Source organism: Rhinopithecus bieti, unplaced genomic scaffold (assembly GCF_001698545.2).
Source record: "Rhinopithecus bieti isolate Rb0 unplaced genomic scaffold, ASM169854v2 scaffold_14700, whole genome shotgun sequence".
NCBI classification, from domain to species: Eukaryota; Metazoa; Chordata; class Mammalia; order Primates; family Cercopithecidae; genus Rhinopithecus; species Rhinopithecus bieti.
The window spans coordinates 1,243,504-1,265,462 of NW_016808194.1; the positions used below are offsets into that span (position 1 = coordinate 1,243,504).

At 37.6% G+C, this 21,959-nt stretch overlaps 1 protein-coding gene across 1 annotated transcript in view; it reads left to right on the forward strand.

Moving 5' to 3' along the window:
* USP15 (ubiquitin specific peptidase 15) overlaps positions 1 to 21,959 on the forward strand; it is a 151,145-nt gene that overhangs the window by 21,422 nt on the left and 107,764 nt on the right. Inside the window, 1 exon segment of the mRNA XM_017885689.1 lies at positions 13,421 to 13,576. Within this exon segment, the coding sequence (XP_017741178.1) occupies positions 13,421 to 13,576 (156 nt within the window).

A 21,959-nucleotide genomic window follows, 5' to 3' on the forward strand; every position in this document is an offset into this window, starting at 1 on the left:
AAAAAAAAAAAAAAAAAAATACCTTTGAGAATATATAAATTCAGGTCTTTGTTCATTATTTGTAGTCTATGGATTCTGTTCTAGTATTTTTATCAGTTCTAATTGAACATTGGAATTTTGGCAGATTTCATAGATGTAGAAGTATAGTTTTTACAGTGCAACAGATCTATATAAATGTATTGAAATAAAATCTTTTCATTTATTTTTCTGTGTCATCTAATCTTACCTTTCTTAGTCTTCTTTCTTGTCTATGTCATCCAATCTTGTCTTTCTAATGTATACCTAACAACACTATACATTATTTCTGGAATAGATTCTCCAATTTTTCTTTGTTTGCTTTTTGAGACAGAATCTTGCTCTATTGCCCAGGCTGGAGTGCAGTGGCATGCTCTCAGCTGACTGCAACCTCCACCTCCTGGATTCAAGCAATTCTTGTGCCTCAGCCTCCTGAGTAGCTGGGGTTACAAAAGCGTGCGCCACCACACTTGACTAATTTTTGTATTTTTCGTAGATATAGGATTTCAACATGTTGGCCAGGCTGGTCTCGAACTCCTGGCCTCAAGTGATCCAGCCATCTTGGCCTCCCACAGTGCTGGAATTACAGGCGTGAGCCATGACACCTGGCCAGATTCTCTTATTTTTCTGCTTTCCTGATGTTTCATTACCATAAAATTATATAGATAGCCCTGATAGAAATATGGTGCCCTTTTTCCATTGAAGATAGTATTGAAAGCAATTAAATATCATCAAATGGGAAAGTCTCCTATCATAATAGTATCATTGTACAGAAAGAAGTCACTACAAGATCTAGGAAAGATAGTTGATACAGAAATGTATGACAATACCTGGATAGTTGATATAGAAATGTATGGCATTAGAAGGTTTACATACTTTTAGTACCGTAGTCCCTTTTTGTCTGCAGAGGGCAAGTTCCAAGACCCTCAGCGTATGCCTGAACCTGCAGATAGTACCAAACCTGATATACACTGCTTTTTCCTATACTTAGATGTAATAAAGTTTATAGGCCAGGCACAGTGGCTCGTGTTTGCTCGTGTTTGTAATCCCAGCACTTTGGGAGGCCAAAGTGCGAGGGCTGCTTGAGCCCAGGAGCTTGAAACTATCCTGGGCAACATAGTGATATATCATCTCTACAAAAAATAAACAAAATTAGCTGGTTTTGTGGCACATGCCTGTAGTCCCAGCTACTCAGGAGACTGAGGTGGGACGATCACTTGAGCCAGGGAGGTCGAGGCTACAGTGAGCTGTGATCGTGCCACTGTACTCCAGCCTGGGTGACAGAGCAAGACCCTGTCTCAAAAAAAAAAAAAAAGTTATAAATTAGCCACAGGAAGATTAACAGCAACAATTAATAATAAAATAGGACAGTTATAACAATATCCTGTAAAAGTTATGTGGATGTGGTTTCTCAAAATATCTTACTGTACTCTGCTTACCCTTTTTGTAATAGTGTGAGATGATAAAATGCATATGTGATGAGATGACATGAGGTAAATGACATAGGCATTATGATGTAAATGGAAGATTTCAGAAATAATTTATAGGTTTTAAATTACCTGTGTTCTGCGTAGCGTGATGAAATACTGTGCCATTCCACCCAAACTGTCTTCAAGCTGTCTTGGTTTTCAGGTCGACTGTTGCAGTATCACAATCCTTATGTTCAAGTATTCCTTATTTTATTTAATAATTACCCAAAATGCAAGAGTGGTGAGAGTACCACAGTTGACAGTTAACCCGCAGAAAGTGAAACTGCAGCTAAAAGGAGGCTACTGTATAACTGTAAAGGATTTATTAAGTACTTTGGGAGATAGAACTCCATATCTTACAAATGTCTAAGTAACTATAAGTAGAATTTCTGTATTATTCCACAAATTGTTTTTAATGTGTTTTCTAAATGATGTTTGTAACCGTAGTATTAATGTTATCTCAAGTACATATTCTATTTTAATGCATGTGGCATTAGCTTTTAAGAAAACTGACAGGAAATTTTGCATTTCCATTTTAAAGGGAAACGTCAGTAACTAAGAAAAATTAACTGAAGATCGGAATCTACCCTCCCAAATGATACTACACTCCCCAGTAGTCTTCATACAAGTAAATCATTAAGGGGCAGATAACCCCTTACAAACTACTTTTATAGATAGTAGAAGAGTAAAAGCTATTCTAGGTTTGTTAGAAGAGTACAGGAGAAAAAGCTTGGCAAGTGCAGAAAATTTTCATCACCTTCAACACTTAGTCATGATAGTCTAAACAAATGTTGAATAGAAAGGAACTTCTCTAAGTTCATTAACAGTATCAAAAACCTACAGCAAGCTAATAAGCAGCATTTATCAAAATCCACCTAGTGGTGAAACTTCAAATATTGTCATTAAAAAATCAAGACAAAAATGTTTGCTGTCTCTTCACCTATATTTTAGAAGCCCTAGCCAAGAAAAATAGGCAATAGACAAGAACAATAGGAATACAATTAGAAAGAAACAAACACATTATTTGCCACAACAATATGAGTTTTTACATAGAAAAATCTAAGGGAACCTACAACCAGGTAGAACTACTAAGAGTTCAGGATGCTGGTGGATATCAGATTAATCACTTTAAAAAATCAGGCTGAGCACAGTGGTTCATGCTTGTTATCCCAGCGCTTTGTGAGACTGAGGCGGGCGGGTCACTTGAGGCCAGGAGTTTGAGACCAGCCTGGCCAAGATGGCAAAACCCAGTCTTTACTAAAAATAGAAAAATTAGCTGGGCATGGCACAAGCTATAATCCCAGCTACTCTGGAGGCTGAGGCACGAGAATTGCTTGAACCTGGGAAGTGGAGGTTGCAGTAAGCCAAGAGCGTGCCACCACACTCCAGCCTGGGCAATAGAGCGAGACCCTGTCTCTAAAAAACAAACAACAAATATTATTTCTATGCATCAGCTACAAGCAGTTATAGAATGTAATTAATTAGAAAAAAAAGGTAAAATTCACAGAGAAAAACTGAGGTTTCTAGGAATGAATTTAGCAAAACATGATTTTTATTGGGAAAACATATAAAATTCATTGAAAGACATTAACCTGAATAATGGAGAGATATGCCATGGCTGTGGATAAGAAGACTCACTTTGGTAAAGATGGCAGTGTCCCTCAATTTTGTAAGTTTAATGTACTTCCAATCAAAATCTTATTAGACTTTTTTGTGGAATTTTGCAAAGAAAGCAAATCGAATGTCTGAGTATAAGTAAAATCATTGCTAGTCTAGTCAGTATTTATTTTAGAAAATAGTATTTTCTTAAGACTTAGTCCCTCAATTCTTTTCTCAAAAATCTTAATCTCCACAATGTGTGGGGGCTTTCCATTGCATAATCTTGACAGTGGGTTCAGAATACTGGTACACAGATAATTCTGCATACCTACTTTTAGGGAGTTAGACTCATGAATATTCTTTAAGAATTCTGAGGTTTTGTTAGGTTAGTGCCTTTGCTTTAGCTATTTTCAGACGTTAACTGTGGGTTTTTATTCTTATAGTGTTATATATGGTAATCATAGAAAGAAACACTAGAATGGATAATCTTCTAAAAAACTTCTTTACCTGTAGTATTACATACTTGAGCTTTAAATCTCTCATTAACCTTTATCTTTACTGTTGATTCTGCTTGTGATTGAACCTGGTTAAATGTGGGGAAAATGTTTCTAGAAAAGAATTTAAAATCATTATGAACCAATGACAACGCAGTATTTTATAGGAGGCGTACTGTAGTCAGAATAAATTTTTGCAATGTTTTAGATATTTTTTTTTAATGCTTTCTATCCTAGTGAACACTTGTTTTACTTTTTCTGTCATTGGTCATCTGATGAGAAGCTAGTTCTAGGTAGCTGAAAAATAAGATGAATATAGTTTCAGTAATGTTTACAGTGTTAGCTCTATCACACTTTTGAAATCATTCAGAAACCAATCCTGCTTGCCCCTACTATAGGAGGAACAGTCAGAGATAGTATTGTTGTTGTTAACTTCCGTTGGTAAAGAAGCTTAATTAACATTTTAAGACTGATTATACTTTCTATTAATATTTTTATAGATTTAAGGAGTACAAATGCAGTTTTGTTACATGGATGAACTGCATAATGGTGAAGTATGATCTTTTAATGTAGCCATCAGCTGAATAGTGTATATTGTACTCATTTAATAATTTATCATCCCTCACCCGCCTCCCACCCTTCTGAGTCTCCAATGTCTGTTATTTCACTCTCTGTGTCCGTGTGTATACATGGTTTAGCTACTACTTATAAGTGATAACATGCAGTATTTGACTTTGTATTTCTGAATTATTTCCCCTAAGATAATGGCCTCCAGTTCCATCCATGTTGCTGCAAAAATATGCCTTCATTCTTTTTTATGGCTGAGTAGTATTCCACGATGTGTGTGTGTGCGCACACATGTGTGTGCATGCCACATTGTCTTTATCCAGTCATCCATTCATGGACACTTAAAGTGTTTCCTAAGATAATGGCCTCCACTTCTATCCATGGTGCTGCAAAAAAACCATGGTTTTATTCTTTTTTTATGGCTGAGTAGTATTCCATGGTGTGTGTGTGTGTATCCATATATGCCACATTGCCTTTATCTAATCATCCACTGATGGACACTTAGGTTGTTTCCGTATCTTTGCTATTTTGAATAGTCCTGTGGTAAACATACAAGTGCACGTGTCTTTTTGATAGAATTATTTCATTTCCTTTGAGTATATGCCCAGTAGTGTAATTACTACATCTGGTGGTAGTTCTATTTTTAGTTTTTTGAGAAATCTCCATACTGTTTTCCATAAAGGTTGTACTAATTTCCATTCCCACCATGCCTTTTCCTCTGCATCCTTGCCAGCATCTGTTATCTTTTGACCTTCTAATAATGGCCATTCTGACTGGTGCGAGATGCTTTTTCACTGTGGTTTTACTTGCATTTATCTGATAATTAATGATGTGAAATTTTTTTTCATATGTTAGTTGACCATTTATATGTGTTAGTTTGAAATTTTTCTGTTTAGAGTAAACACAATCTACAGAATGGGAGGAAATATTTTCAAACTATACATACAACAAAAGACCAATATCTGGACTCTGTAAGGAACTTAATAAGAAAAAAACCAACCCTATTAAAAAATGGACAAAGGACATGAACAGAATTCTCCAAAGAATACATACAGCCAGCAAACATATGAAACAATGCACAAAATCACTAATAATCAGAGAAATACAAATTAAAACCACAGTGAGGTACCATCTCATACCAGTCAGAATGGCTATTATTAAAAAGTTAAATAACAGATTTTAGCAAGATTGCAGAGAAAAGGGAATGCTTAATATGTTATTGGTGAGAATGCAAATTAGTTCAGCCCCTGTGGAAAGCAGTTTGGAGATTTCTCAAAGAACTAAAAATAGAAATACCATACGCTCAGCAGTCCCATTACTAGAAAATAAATCATTCCGCCAAAAAGACACCTGCCAAAAGTATCACAGTACTATTCACAATAGTAAAGCAGTGGAATCAACCCGGGTGCCCATCATTGATGGGTTGGATAAAGAAAATGTGATACATGGCCAGGCGTGGTGGCGCATTCCTGTAATCCCAGCAGTTTGGGAGGCCGAGGCGGCAGATCACTTGAGGTCAGGAGTTCGAGACCAGCCTGACCAACATGGTAAAACCTGTCTCTACTAAAAATACAAAATTAGCCAGGCGTGGTGGTGCATCCCTGTAATCCCAGCTATTCGGGAGGCTGAGGCAGGAGAATTGCTTGAACCTGGGAGGCGCAAGTTGCAGTGAGCTGAGATCGCACCATTGCACTCCAGCCTGGGCAACAAGAGCGAAACTCTGTCTCAAAAAAAAAGAAAATGTGATACATTCACACCATGGAATACTGTGCAGCTATCAAAAAGAATGAAATTATATCCTTTACAACAACATGGATGCAGCTAGAGGCCATTATTCTAAGCAAATTAACACAGATACAGAAGACCAAATACTGTGTGTTCTCACTTATAAGTAGGAGCTAAACATTGGGTATACATGAACACAAATTGGGAATAGACACTGGGGATTCCAAAAGAGAGGAGGGAGAGAGGGGAGTAGGGGTTGAAAAACAACCTATCGATTACGTATTTGCTACTGGGCAACAGGATCATTAGAAGCCGAAACCTCAGCATCATGCAATATACCCATGTAACAAAGCTGTATTTGTACCCCCTGAATCTAATATTAAAATAAAATTTAAAATATTTTAAATGAATTTTGATGTAAAATAACTTTAAAAAATCTGTGTTCTTTGCCCATTTTTAAATGTTTTTTTTTTGTTGCCGTCGTCGTCATTGAGTAGTTTGAGTTCCTTGTAAATTCTGAATATTAGTCCTTTGTTGGAGGCATAGATTACAGATATTTTCTCCCATTGTTAGGTTGTCTGTTCACTCTCAATTATTTCTTTTGCTGTACAAAAGTTTTTCAGTTAAACTGAGTCACTTTTGTCTATTTTTGTTTTTTGTTGGATTTGTTTTGAGATGTTAGTCATAAATTCTTTTGTGTAGGCCAGTGTACAGAGAGTTTCTCCTAGGTTTTGTTTGTTTGTTTTTGTTTTTTTTTAGGACTTTTATAAACGTTTCAAGATCTTGAATACACCTTGCGTTAATTTTTGTTGTTGTTGTTTTCTACCTTAAGTATTTTTTATAGTGAGAGGTGGGGTCCAGTTTCATTCTTCTGCATGTGGCAATCCAGTTTTCCCGGCACCATTTATTGAATAGGGTCTCCTTTTCCAGTGAATGTTTTTGTCAGCTTCGTTGAAGATCAGTTGACTATAGGTATGTGGCTTTATTTCTGGGCTCTCTGTTCTGTTCCATTGATCTGTGCATCTATTTTTGTACCAGTACCATGCTGCTTTGGTTACTGTAACCTTGCAGTGTAATTTGAAGTTGAGTAATTTGATGCTTCCAGCTTTGTTCTTTTTGCTTAAGATTGTTTTGTCTGTTGAGATTTTTTTTTTATTTCATATGAGTTTTAGAATTGTTTTTTCTAATTCAGTGAAACATGATGTTGGTATTTTGATAGAAATTACATTGAATCTGTAGATTGCTTTGGGCAAGGGGAGTATGAGTTATTTTAACATTACTGATTCTTCTGATCCATCGGCATGGGATGTTGTTCCACTTATTTGTGTCATCTGCGGTATCTTTCATCAGTGTTTTGTAGTTTTCCTTATAGAGGTCTTTCACCCCCTTGATTAGATGTATTCCTTGGTTTTTTTTTTTGTTGTTTTTTTGGTAGCTTTGGTAAATGAAACTGTCTTTGATTTGGTTCTCAGCTTGATTGTTAGTAGTGTATAAAATTGCTTCTGGTTTTTGTAAGTTGATTTTGTATGCTGAAACTTTACTAGTTTGTTTCTCAAAGAAGTCTTCGTGGAATCTTTAGGGTTATCTAGGTATAAGATGATATTGTCAGGCCGGGCGCGGTGGCTCAAGCCTGTAATCCCAGCACTTTGGGAGGCTGAGACGGGCGGATCACGAGATCAGGAGATCGAGACCATCCTGGCTAACACGGTGAAACCCCGTCTCTACTAAAAAATACAAAAAACTAGCCGGGCGAGGTGGCGGGCGCCTGTAGTCCCAGCTACTGGGGAGGCTGAGGCAGGAGAATGGCGTGAACCCGGGAGGCGGAGCTTGCAGTGAGCTGAGATCTGGCCACTGCACTCCAGCCTGGGCAACAGAGCGAGACTCCGTCTCAAAAAAAAAAAAAAAAAAAAGATGATATTGTCAGCAAACAGAGATAACTTGACTTCCTCTTTTCCAACTTGGATGACTTACTTCTCTTTCCTGTTTTCTGGCTGTGACTTTTAGTACTATGTTGAATTGGAGTGTGTAAGTGGGCATTTTTGTCTTGTTCCCATTTTTAGTGGGAATGCTTTCAACTTTTCTCCATTCGTATGATATTGGTTATAGTTTCGTTGTATGTGACTTTTATTATCTTGAGATACGTTCCTTCTGTGCCTAGTTTGTTGCTGGTATTTATCATGAGATGTTGAATTTTACCAGATGCTGTTTTTGCATCTATTGAGATTATTATACGGTTTTTGTTTTTAATTTTGTTTGTGGTGAGTTGCATTTATTGATTTGCATATGTTGAACTTTCCTCACATGCCTGGAGTAAAACCCCCATGATCATGGGGTATTATCTTTTTGAACACTGTTGTATTCAATTTGCTAATATTTCGTTGAGGAATTTTGCGTCTATATTCATCAGGAGATATTGGTCTGTAGTTTTCTTTATTTGTTGAGTCCTTGTTTGACTTTGGTATCAGGGTGACACTGGCCTTGTAGAATTAGAAAGGGAAAATTCCCTCTACTATTTTGGAACAGTTCCAGTGGGATTGGTACAAGTTTCTTTTTATGTCTGGTAGTATTCAGCTCTGAATCCGTCCTGCCCTGAGCTGCTTCTTGTTGTTGTTGTTGTTGTTGTTGTTGTTGTTGTTGTTGTTGTTAGACTTTCATCTTACTGATTTAATCTTAGTACTCATTATTGGTCTGTTCAGGGTTTCCAGTTCTTTCTGGTTCAACACAATCGGGAGGTTGTATGTTTCCAGGAGTTTACCCAGTTCCTCTAGGTTTTCTAGTTTGTGTATGTAGAGACGCTCATAGTAGTCTCTGATGACCTTTTGTATTTCTGCAGTATCAGTTATAATCTCTTCTTTTTTATTTCTGATTGTGTTTATTTGAATCTTCTCTCTTCTTGGTTAGTCTACCTAGCAGTCTGTCTGTTTTCTCTTTTCAAATAACTTTTCATTTCATTGATCTTTTTGTGCTGTATTTTTTATGTCAGTGTCACTTACTTTTCCTCTGATCTTTATGTCTTTTCTTCTGTCAACTTTGGGTTTAGTTCTTGTTTTTCTGTTTCATTGGGTATGACATTCAGTTGTTGATTTGTGTGGTTTTTTTGTTGTTGTTTTGTTTTGTTTTTTAGACAATATAAACTTTCCTCTTAGCACTGCTTTTGCTGTATCCCAGAGGTTTGGTATGTTGTATCTCCTTTTTCATTCATTTAAACATTTTTTAAAATTTTCATCTTAATTTTGTTGTTGACCCAAAGATCATTCAGGAACATGTTACTGAATTTCCATGTATTTGTATAGCTTCAAGAATTCCCCCTTGGGAATGATTTCTAGCTTTATTTCACTGTGTTTAAGAAGATACTTGATATTATTTCAATTTAAAAAAAATTTTTTAAGACTTGTTTTGTGGCATACCATATGGCCTATTTTGGAGAATGTTTCATGCATGATGACAAGAATGTATATTCTGCTATTTGGGGATAGAATGTTCTACAGATGTCTGCCAAAAAGATTTAATTTAGAATCCAATTTAATTCTGGTGTTTCTTTGTTAGTTTTGTGTCCTGATGATCTGTCTAGTGCTGTCAGTGGAATATGGAAGTCCCCCACTACTATTATATTGCTGTTTATATCTTTTCTTAGGTCTATTTTTATGAATCTGAGTTTTGGTCCTCTGGTGTTGGGTACATATATATTTAGGATTGTTATATCTTTCTATTGAATTGATCCCTTTATCATTATAATGACTTTGTATTTTTTTTACTGTTTCTGATTTAAAGTCAATTTTATCTGATCTGAGTATAGCTACTCCTACTTGTTTTTGGTTTCCGTTTGCATGGAGTATCTGTTTGCACCCCTTTCTTCAGTCTGTAAGCTTCTTTACTGCTAAGGTGAGTTTTTATTGTAAGCAGCATAGAGTTGGATCTTGTTTTCTAAATTCATCCTGCCGATCTTTTATCTTTTAAGTAGAGCATTTAACCCATTTATGTTTGAGGTAAATATTGATATGTGAGGTTTTATTCCTGTAGTAATGTTAATTGTTATCACATTGCTTTGTAGTTTCATTGGTGTAATTATTTTACAAGATCTGTGGATTTTTTACTTTATTACGTTTTTATGATGGCAAGTATTGACCCTTCATTTCCAGGTTTGACCTCCCTTGATCATTTTTGTAGAGCCAGTCTAGTGGTGACAGATTCCCTCAATGATTGTTTTTCTAGGAAAGACTTTATATCTCCTTTATTCCTAAAGCTTTTTCTAGCGGGATACAAATTTTCAGGTTGACACTTGTTTTTTTTTTTCTTTAAGCCCATTTGGAAAATAGAATCCCAGTCTCTTCTGACTTGTAAGTCATTTGCCAGGAAGTCTGCTGTTAGTGAAATGGAGTTTCCTTTGTAGGTGACCAGATGCTTTTCTCTTACTGAGACCTGACACAGTCTGATGACTCTATGTCATGGTGAGGCCCTTCTTGTAATGTATTTTTCTGGATTTCATTGAGCCTCTTATTCTGGATGTCTAGATCACTTGCTGGACAAGAGAAGTTGGTTTTCCAAACTTTTTGCTTTCTTTTTTTTCTTTCTCAAGAATACGTAAAATTCCTAGGTCCAGACGTTTTAAGTCTCCTACTTCTTGAAGCCTTTGTTCATCTTTAGCATTCTTTTTTCTTTCTTCAAAAGACCTGTCTTTATGTTCTGAGATTGTTTCTTCTCCTTGATCTAGTGTATTGTTGAAGTGTTCATCTGTAGGATTTTGTAAATCCTTCAGTGATTTTTTATCTCCAAAAGATTTCATTTATATCCTTAATTGATTTTCTGTTTCTTTGTGTTGGTTTTTCACATTTTCTGTGAATCTCATTGAGCTTCCCTAAAATCAATATTGTGAATTATTTAACATTTCAGTAATGTTGAATAGGATTTATTACTAGAGAGTTAGTGTGATCCTTTGAGAGTATTGTAACACCCTGTTTTTTCAAACTTCCAGAATTATTATACTGGTTCTTTCTCATCTAGAAAAACTCATTTCTCAGTTTGAATTAATTTTTGTATGGGCGAGACTATTTTCCCTTGAGGATGTGACTATAATGTATGTTGAATAGGGTCATTTGGCTTTGCTTCTGGGTGCTTTTAGTGGCAAAGACTCTGTATGAATTTCCTGGTTTTAGATAGCCTTTGTTTGGTGGCTTTCTCAAACGTCAGGTGTGATAGTGGTATACTTGGCATGTGAGCAGGCTCACAGCCTCCTGTAGAGCCAGAGTAGCAGAAGTCTCAAGAAGCTTATCTTGTTCCCAAGTTGTGTGCATTTATGGTAGCAGATTTGTATTGGGTTGTGCAGTTCATCCTCCAGGCCAGTAGTAGCATTTGCAGGTATGAGTCAGCTTCAGTGGTAACAGTGGGGTTTACGCTTGACCTTTGTTTGCCAGGGAAAGCTCAGATATTCTGATGACTGGCAGAAGCGCCAGCCCTGACGAGGGTGGCAGGGGAGAGGGGAGTCATCGGGCCACTGGTAAAATGCACCGAGGTCTCTTGTGGAGGGAGGTGAGGGGTGTGGGCCGGGGTGATGAGCTGTCTTAGCACCCTGGCCTCATCAGGCAGGAATGTGCTGTTTCCCTCTCACATTCCTGTTCTGGTGCTCAGGTTGTTCAGTTCTCTTAGACACTGCCATTTATTTCCAAGCTGCAATGTAGCCTAGAACTGAAGAAGATGCTTGCCCCATGGCTTGACACTACACTTCTGTACTGTCTGGAAATGGGTGCCATGCAGACTCTGCTTCCCATGGCAGGACCCCTGAAACTATGCAGAGAGTGGGAAAGGACCCACCCTTCTCATGAACCTGGGCCCAGAGGCCACTGCCAGTGGAGCTGCAGTTGCCCCTCACAGCTTCACATAGCCTGCCCTCTGGTTTCTTGTGCCAGCTTCCTATGGGAGCAGCAGTGACTGTGTTTGCAACAGTGGGTGGAGGGGGAGAAGTCCCCTTCTTTATGTTTGGGCTCAAGCACAGAGGCCACTTGGCCAATGGTACGGGACCTTACTCCTCACTTGCAGTGCTGAGCAGAGTTTGTGTCTCTGTGTCTCTGCCAGGAGAAGGCATTCACTTGCAACCCCAAGCAGGGAGCTCTTGGGGGGCTCTGGAAAATGCATGTTTTGGTTTCCTTTGTCTCAGGGGCTGTCCCTTTGGTGCACTGCACTTTTCCTTCCCTTAAAAGTAGCACTCCTTGAGGGATCGATTATTGGGAACCTTGCAGCACCCCTGGGTCTAACTAGCACTGTGCCACTGCTGCCCGCTGAGTGGGTGCTGGGGAATGTCAGCAAGAGCTCCCAGGATATGGAAGCACAAGGGCTGAGGTTCCCTGGGCAAGATGAAGTCCCCTGATGGATGTGCTCTGACAGTGATGCCTTGCCACAGACGCTTGAGTCTAGGGGGGTGGGAAGGTGAGCAACCCAGAGTGAGCTTGCAGTCTGGTGTAATACCCTCAAGAAATCCCTACCCTTACCACTGTCTGGGTTTGTGAGAGCGGAGGAGCTCTCCCATAGATCGCATACTAGCAGTCCGCCACAGGAATGAAGGATCCCAAACACTCTCGCTTACCCTTTCCATGCAACACCAAGTCCCTTAGGGCTCCCAGCAACTCTTTTTTGGCCTCTCACTTCCTTCTTTTTCTATGTCTAAATTTTTTCCTGTGGTTTTTGTGTACTAGTATTCTTTCTTTGATATTCTGTTAGAGCTGTGATTATGTGTTTGTAATTTTGGTTCTTTTTTCTTTTTTGAGACCGAGTCTCACTCTTTCGCCCAGGCTGGAATGCAGTAGTACGATCTCGGCTCACTGCAACCTCTGCCTCCCAGGTGCAAGCAGTTTTCCTGCCTCAGCCTCCTGAGTAGCTGGGATTACAGGCACCTGCCACCATGCCTGGCCAATTTTTGTATTTTAGGTAGAGACGGGATTTCACCATGTTGGCCAAGCTGATCTTGAACTCCTGACCTCAACTGATCCACCCGCATCAGCCTTCCAACATGCTGGGATTGCGGGCGTGAACCACCGCACCCGGCCGTAATTTTGGTTCTTTTTTCTGAAGGGAACTGGAACTCGATGTCTCTAGTCAGCCATCTTGAACCTCTCTCTGATTATAATTATTATAATTAACCTTGCAACCCTTGATAACTGGTTTCCTTTACCTCCAAAACACATAATAAAGTACATAAAATTATTTGCAAGTTTCTTGTAAAAGAACCATTTTTTCTGTTTACCATTTTGCATTTTTAAATTTATTTTGACAGATTCTTATGATTATTTGCATATTTATTTAATTGAGAAGCGCTTATATATGTATTTTTATGTTAATATTTGTCATCAAGTAGTGTATATGTTTATAGAACAATAGGAATAATACTTTATACGAATGAAGTCTTGTCTTTCTAATACTAAGTGGCATTACAGTTATTTTCAATAATCCTTTGAAGTAGATATGTCTTTTAATACAAAAGGAAATATCAAAAATTGATGGCTCTTCTACTGTTGCTATATTTTCAGGTGTTTTCCTTAACCAATTTCTTTTATTTTCTAGGTACCTAGTCGATAGTCGCTGGTTCAAACAGTGGAAAAAATATGTTGGCTTTGACAGTTGGGACAAATACCAGATGGGAGATCAAAATGTGTATCCTGGACCCATTGATAACTCTGGACTTCTCAAAGGTCATTATTTTCTTCCTTCAGTCAAGTTGTAAATGTGTTAAATTTCATTATGTAAATGTCAGTTGAGTATGGAAAATGTTAGTGTAAATAAGTTGATAAATTAGAAATATCTTTGCATTACAGATTTGACCTAATGAACTTATTATTCTAATTCGTTATTTAAAATTTTATAGTTATTAATCTGTATGACAAGTTTGTTTTTCATTTATGATGTAGTAAGACTTTATTGTTGTTTAAACTCTTAAATGAAGAATGTGATTTCTTCATTTAAAGATTTCATTATTAAGTAATCATTATTTAATGATTATTATTAAGTAATAAGACTATTTGTTATTAAATAATAAAGACTGATTATTTTGAGAAATGCTATGTCACATATTGTTTTTCCTAGAGGACATGTGACATTTTTTTAAATTTGAGGAATAATCATATATGCTTACATTCTTAAATTTTTGCATTAGCTTTCTACAGCGCTCACTACTTGCCAGTCCACTTCTATATACCTGTTACTATGGGTAAAGGGGACAAACCATAAGTATCAGAACTTCCATTTCTAACAGTGGTTCTCAAAACACTGGATATCAGGCAGCGGAAAACAGTGATCCTTGAGAGATGGGAAACAAAATAGGTAAGCCCTCCGACTGCCTTCAGTTTACTGCATTGAAAGAGTTTCCAAGACACAACATGGGAAGATGAAACCCATGCAGACCCTTGCGTTCTCCCTTAGTTGAGGAAACAGAGTTTGCAGTCCGGGAAAACCAAGCCTACAAGAATCCAGGAAAATACCAGAAAGTAGTGAGTAGCTCAGAGAGAGAGACCTAGACCCTCCATAGGGTTACTCTTAAGTCTTCAACTATTAATCCGCACTTTGCGTGTGAGAAAACTTTCCAAGGCCAGACGAGGTACCACTGAAAAGAAGGAACAATCATCGAGGCTAATAATAGGATTGAGAATCATTTGTGTTCTCAGCAGCCAGAGTGGAAAACCACATAATTTACAGAATAGACTTCTGAGAACTGTTTTACTTATATAATAGGGTGAAATTAATTTTCCTGCTCTGCTAGCCTGAAAGCATCAAACTATTTCCAATTAACCTAACTGCATTTCAGAATAAAACTTGAGTATTTATAAGAATACAAAATATCCAGCATACAAAAATGTAAAATTTATAATGGCTTGGATCTGACCAAATATTACCTGGCATGTGAAGAAGCAGGAAAATATGATCAATAATGACAAGCAGTGTCGATCTTAAAAACAAATCTCCCCCACAAGACATGGAAAAAAATAATAAAGAACAGATGAGACAAATACAAAATTAAAAGTTGCTAGATTGAAACCCAGCTCTATGAATAATCACATTAAATGTAAACACCTCAACTAAAGGTAGTGGTGGTGAGATTAGATTAAAAAGTTAAGAACCAGCTATCAACTGCCTACAAGAAACTCACTTTAAATGTAAGGACACAGACAGATTAAAGGAAAGATATGGAAAAAGATAACACCAGGCTGTGGTAAGCAAGACTAATCCCCAGTGATCCTCACTCTTATGTAATACTCTCCCCTTTGAGTGTAGGTGAAACTTGTAAATAGGATGAAGACATCACCCCTATGATTATGTTATGTTTCAAAAGGAGACTATCCTGGTGAACGTAATCTAATCACACATACCCTTTAAAAGCAGAGAGTTTCTCTGGCTGGTGGTAAAAGAATTCAGAGATGCATGAAAGAGAGTCAACATGTCATTGCTGGTTTGAAGTTGGAAGGAATCGTGTGAGATGCAAGGCAGGCAGCATCTAGGAACAGAGAGAGGGCTCAGGTTGACAGCCAGCTAGGAAACGGGAATCTCAGACTCACAACCATGAGTAGCTGAATTCTGCCAACAACCTGAATGGGCTTGGAAGCAGATTCTCCCTCAGACCTTCAGATAAGAGCCCAGAAGGGGTGATATCTTGACTTCAGCCTTGTAAAACCCCAAGCACAAATCCATTTGGGCCCTCCTGAACTACTGACCCACAGAACTGTGAACTAATAAATCGGTGATGTTTAAGCCGCTATGGTAATTCATTATGCAACAGTGGAAAACTAATACACATGCTAACACTAGTTTTTAAAAAGTCAGAGACATTAAGTTTCAGAATAAAGAAAATTATCAGGGATAGGTCACTTTATAATGACCAATGTGATGGGATAGTTCATCAAGAGAATATAGTAATCCTAAATATATACCTACCTAATAGCATAACTTGAAAATATGTGAAGAAGAGTGATGTCAGCAGGATGATAGGATAGAAAGTCCCAGCCCCCAACCCCCAACAGAAACACTGAAGTAACAATGGTCCAGACTATGAGAAACCCAAGATCCAGTTAAGAATTTGCAGTACTCCAGATGAGCACAAAACTGAGAACAACAATATTGAAATGGGTAAGAACAATTTTATTTTGCCCCCATCAGCCCCTCCTCCAAGGAGACTTAGCTTAGTCTCAAGAGAGATTGTCACAGATCAGGACCTCTCCCTTGAGGGGAAAGAGAGAGATCTTATGTTTAATTTTCCAGCCCTTCAGTGTACTACCCAACAGGCCAGTTTTTTAAAAAAATTTTTATCACTTTACACAGAGTGCTGATGGAACCAGCATAGTTCTGATGCCTGGGGGCAGTTAACAGAGGAAAAGGGGTAGGTGGTTGCTGCAGCTGGAAGGCTCTCAGAGATTGAGAGAAGGCTAAGAACCTGAGGCTTCTCTCCCAGGAAGGAAGAAGAGGAGTGGAGGCATCCTACACTGCCCATGCCTTTCAGTGTGCTGCCTGAGGGGCCAGTTTCTGTCATGCCTCATTGTACCAGAGAGCTGACATATTTCAAATAACTGGGGAAAATTAAGAACAAAAGAAAAGGGATAGGCGGCTTGCTGCAGCTACCACAACCCTGTAATATTGGGAGGAGGCATAGAACCTGAGACTTGTCTCCTAGGAAAGAGGAAAAGGAGTGGAGTGTACCTCCAGTGTTCCAGTCTTTCAGGGTACTGCTTGAAGGCCTGATTACTGTCTTACCTTAGCCAGTGGGCTAATGGAACTGGCAGAGTTTGGTGGGGGCAGATAGGAACAAAAGAAAAGGGGCAAGTGGCTTGCTGCACTCAGCACAGCTCTAGAAGATTTGAGAAGGCAGAGAACTCAAGGTTTCTTTACAAGGAAAAGGAAGACAAGCGGGATGTGCCTCTAATGTTCTGGTCTGTGGTACGATGTAGTAAGATACCATAAGGAGGAAGAGATTATGGGCTCCTTGAAAAAAAAAGAAAGTCAATAAATCCTTCTAATTAGGAATCTGCATGCACAAGTACAGAAAAGACATATCCACAAAAAAAGTTTGAGATGTTCTCAGAATCTCTAGCCAGCTGATGAGTGGAAGTGAAGCTATTTGCCTTTCAAAGCCAGTTCATAAAGACTGGGACAGGTGGCTGTTTCTTTAGTTGCACAAACACCTGTGCAAACCTGGGAGAACTCAATCAGAGAAACAAGACACAAAGAAATAAAATCTCCAGAAACTGACCATAAAGAAATAGAGATGAATTGCCTGACAGAGAATTCAAAATAATTGTCTTACAAAGCTCACTGAGTTACAAGAAAACATAGACAACTTAACAAAACCAGAAAATAAAATTCACAAAATATCAACAAGGAGCTAAAATTATGAAGAACCGAACAAATTTTGGAATACAATAACTGAAAAATTCACTAGAGGTCTTCAACAGCAGACTTGATCAAGTAGAAAAATTGGCAAACTTGTAGACAGATCATTTGAAATTATCCAATCAAAGGAATAAAAATAATAAAAAACAGTAAAGGAAGTCCAAGTGACTTATGGGACACCATCAAATGAATTTGTGTGTATGGAAGTTCCAGAAGGAGGAAAGTGAGGGGGGCAGAAAGCATATTTAAAGACATACTGAGGCCAGGCATAGTGGCTCACACCTGTAATCCCAGCACTGTGGGAGGCCAAGATGGACGGATCACATGAACACAGGAGTTCCAGATCAGCTTGGGCAACGTGGTGAAACCCTGTCTCTAGAAGAAATACAAAAAAATAATCCAACCAGTTATGGTGACTCACGCCTGCAATCCTAGCACTTTGGGAGGCCAAGGCGGGAGGATCACAAGGTCAAGAGATCGAGACCATCCTGGCCAACATGGTGAAACCCCATCTCTACTAAAAATACAAAAAAATTAGCCGGGTGTGGTGGCACGCACTTGTAGTCCCAGCTACTCAGGAAACTGAGGCAGGAGAATCACTTGAACCTGGGAGGCAGAGTTTCAGTGAGCTGAGATCGTGTCACTGCATTCCAGCCTGGCGACAGAGCAAGACTCCATCTCAAAAAATAAAATAAAATAATCTGTGGGTGGTGGCATACACCTGTAGTCCTAGTACTCGGGAGACTGAGGTAAGAGGATTGCTTCAGCCTGGGAGACGGAAGTTGTAGTGAGCTGAGATCGCACCACTGCACTCCAGCATGGGTGACAGAGTAAGACCCTGTCTTGAAGAAAAAAAAAAAAAGAAGAATGAAATAATGACTGAAACTTCCTAAAACTGGGAAGAGAAATTGGGCATCTACATTCACGAAGCCCAAAGAATTGAACAACACTGTTAATCAACTTGACCTAATTGAATTTTGTAAAACATTCCTTGTACCCATTAGGAATCACACCCTGTCCCTTCTCTGCTGCCACCCCCAGCTCTAGACAACTACTAATCTCCTTTGTCTCTGTGGATTTGCTTATTCTGGACATCTCATATAAATGGAATCATACAATATGTGTGGTTTTTTTGCTGTTTTTTTATTTTTTATTTTTTATTTTTTTATTTTTTGAGATAGAGTCTCACTTTGTTGCCCAGACAAGAATGCAGTGGTGCAATCTCAGCTCACTGCAACCTCCACATCCCAGGTTCTAGTGATTGTCCCACCTCAGCCTCCCAAGTAGCTGGGATTACAGGTGCGTGCCACCACACCTGGCTGATCTTTGTATTTTTAGTAGAAACAGGGTTTCACCATGTTGGCCAGGCTGGTCTCGAACCCCTGACCTCAGGTGATCCACCCGCCTCGGTCCCCGAAAGTACTGGGATTACAGGTGTTAGCCACTGCGCCCAGCCCAATACATGTTTTTTTATGTTTGTCTTCTTTTACTTAGGACAGCACAATGTTTTCATGTTTTATCCATGTTGTTGCATGAATCAGTACTTAATTTCTTTTTATGGATGAGTGATTTCTACTGAATGGTAGCACACTTTGGACATTTGAGTTGTTTTCACTTTGTGGCTCTTATGAGTATTGTTGCTACAAACATTCTCGTAAAAGTTTTTGGGTAGGTGTGTTTTCCTTTCTAATGGGTAGATACCTAGACATGAAATTGTTGGGTCTTTTTAAACTTCATTGTTTTACCATTTTAGGAACTGTTAGACTGTTTTTCCAAAGTCGTTGCATCATTTTACATTGTTGCTGGTAGTGTATGAGGATTTATTGCTCCATATTATTGCCAACACTTGTTCTTTCTTGTCTGTCCTTTTTATTATAGCCGTCCAAGTAAGTGTGAAGTGGTATCTCATTGTGATTTTTGACTTGCATTTCCCTGGTGATTAATGATGATAAGTTCTTTGTTTTGTGCTTGTTATATATCTTTTTTAATGAAATATCTATTCAGATCCTGTGCCCATTTTTAGTAGAGTTGTTTGTCTTTTTATTATTGTATGTTCAGAGTTTGTTATTTATTTAGGATGCTAGACCCTTATCAAATGTATGATTTGCAAAAATTGTTTCTTATTTTGTGGCCTTTTTATTTTCTTGATTGTGACCTTTGAAGCACATAAGTTTTTTAATTTTAAGTCCAATTTGCCTTTTTTTCCCTTTGTTGCTTGTGCTTTCAGTGTCAGAAAGCATTGCTGAAACCAAGGTTGCAAAGATTTGTATAACATTTATACTTACATTTTATTCTAAGAGTTTTATAGTTTTGGCTGTTACGTTTACACCATTGGTCTACTTTAAGTTAATTTTGTATATAGTGTACGGTAGTGGTGTAACTTCACCCTTGCATGTGGATATGGAGTTGTCCAGTAGGCTTTTTAATAGAAATGGATAAGCTGACCCAAAAATTCATGTGGAAATTCAAATGACAGAATGGCTGAAACAACTTTGAATTCTCAAATAAAATCATACACGTTAACACTATTTGATTTCAATCCTTATTTTAAAGCTATAATAATATAATTGATACTGACATAAAGACAAATACATCAATTGACCAGATTAGAGAATCCGAAAATAGATCTTCACATATATAGTCATATAAGTTTAGGAAAAGGTAAAAGAGGAATTCACTGGCAAAATGATAGTCTTTTAAATAAATGCGGCTTGAGCATTTGGATATCTGTTTGCAAAAAACTGAACTTTGATCCATACATGGCACTGTATACAGTATTAATCCAAAATGGATTATAGACCTAAATGTAAAAACTAAACCTTTTAGGAAAAAATCTTTTGATGTTGTATTAGCCAAAGTTTTCTTGGATATGATTCAAAAGAAGGTTGATAAAAGAAAAAAGATGAGATTGTGTCTCATCAGTAATAAAAGCTTCTTTAAATGACACTGTTAAGAAAAAGAAAAGAGAAGCCACAGTGTGGGAGAAAATATTTACAATAATGTAGCTGATAGAATATATAGTTTATACCACTCATTTTGAAGGAAACATAAAGCCCAAAGGAAAAAGTAGGCAAAAGATTTGAACACATAATTCACCAAAGAAGATACAGGTTTCAAAAGCACGTGCAAAATGCTCAACATAATTCATATTAGAGAAATGAAGATTAAAAACGCAATGAGAAAACTGATCCATACCAAGTGTTGGCAAGATTGTAGAGGAAGTAGAACTCTCATACACTTTCTGTCAATGTCATATCGTAAAACCACTTCAGAGAACAGTCTGGCAGTTTCTTAACAAGTTGGACATATATTTATTATAGAGTCCAGTCATTCCACTCCTAGATATTTACCCAAAATAAATGAAAGCATTTTATCCATATGACCAATTGTATACAAATGGTCACACAGTGTTATTTGTAATAGAAAAAGTTGTGAACAACTCAAATGCCCATCAACACCTAAATGGATAAACAAAATGTAGCATATCCATACAATGAATTCCCACTCAGCAATTAAAAGAAATTAAGATATATAAAAACATGGATATATCTCAAAATAATTACATGGCATGAACGAAGCCAAACAAAAAAGAGGACATACTATTTTATGTAAGACTCTAAAATTGCAAATTTGTCTATAGTAACAGAAAGCAGGTACTGTTTTCATGTACAAGTCTAGAAAATGCAAAGTAGACTATAGTTGCAAAACACAGAATAAGTAACATTCTCTTAATCCCTCAGGTTTTTTCCTGCTTCTTGATTTATATTGTTATATCTTACTGAATATAGTGTGTTCTCATTATTGAAATGCTACCAAGAACAATTTTGCTTTCTATATCTGTTAATTAAGACTCACTTAGGACAAGAAAAATATCTGTTAAGTTGGATATATAACTCAGTGAGATATTTCTGTTCCTCTTTCTGCATTTTAAAAATTAAGATGAACAGATAACAAATCTCAGGTTAGGACTGTGATTTAGGTATGGTTCCAGAAATTTCTTCTAGATCTGTGGCCTGTCTTGTACTAAATTTTTTTTAGTCTAACTAGATTTGAAAGTGGATTGTAAATTAGAACCACATCTGAAGAATTACCTCCATTTTAGATCTTGGGAGAAATCCAGATTGTGGGCCTTCTGGAATAATGAAATGGTTCACAAGATGTCCGTTTGTGATTTCTGTCATGGTTCCTAGCCCATGTGTCGTGGCGTCATTGTAAAAGGTTGTTGATTTGCTTCTGAATTTCCTACAAAGGTTGATGCTAGAATGAATATTGTTACCATGTGAGGGATCTCTGCTACTCAAAATATGTGGGAAACACTCTTTTGTCGAGTTTCTTGACTTAACAGTTACTCCATAGTATTTTTTAAAGAACCTAATAAAAGAATTATGTTCTTAAATACTGCTTTTTGATTTATGGTACAAACTGAAAGTTTTAAAGCAGTAGTTTATTTTGAAATATGTATGACAAGCTTGTCCAACCTGCAGCCCATGAGCTGCATGCGGCCCAGGATGGCTTTGAGTGCAGCCAAACACATTTTTGTAAACTTCCTTAAAACATTATGAGATTTTTTTTTTTTTTTTTTTTAGCTCATCAGCTATTGTTAGTGTTACAATTCTTCCAGTACGGCCCAGGGAAGCCCAAAAATTGGACACCCCTGATATAAGGGAGCTGAATCGCTTTAGAGCTTAAAACTTGTTTTAAATACTTTTTTTTTTTTTTTTTTTTTTTT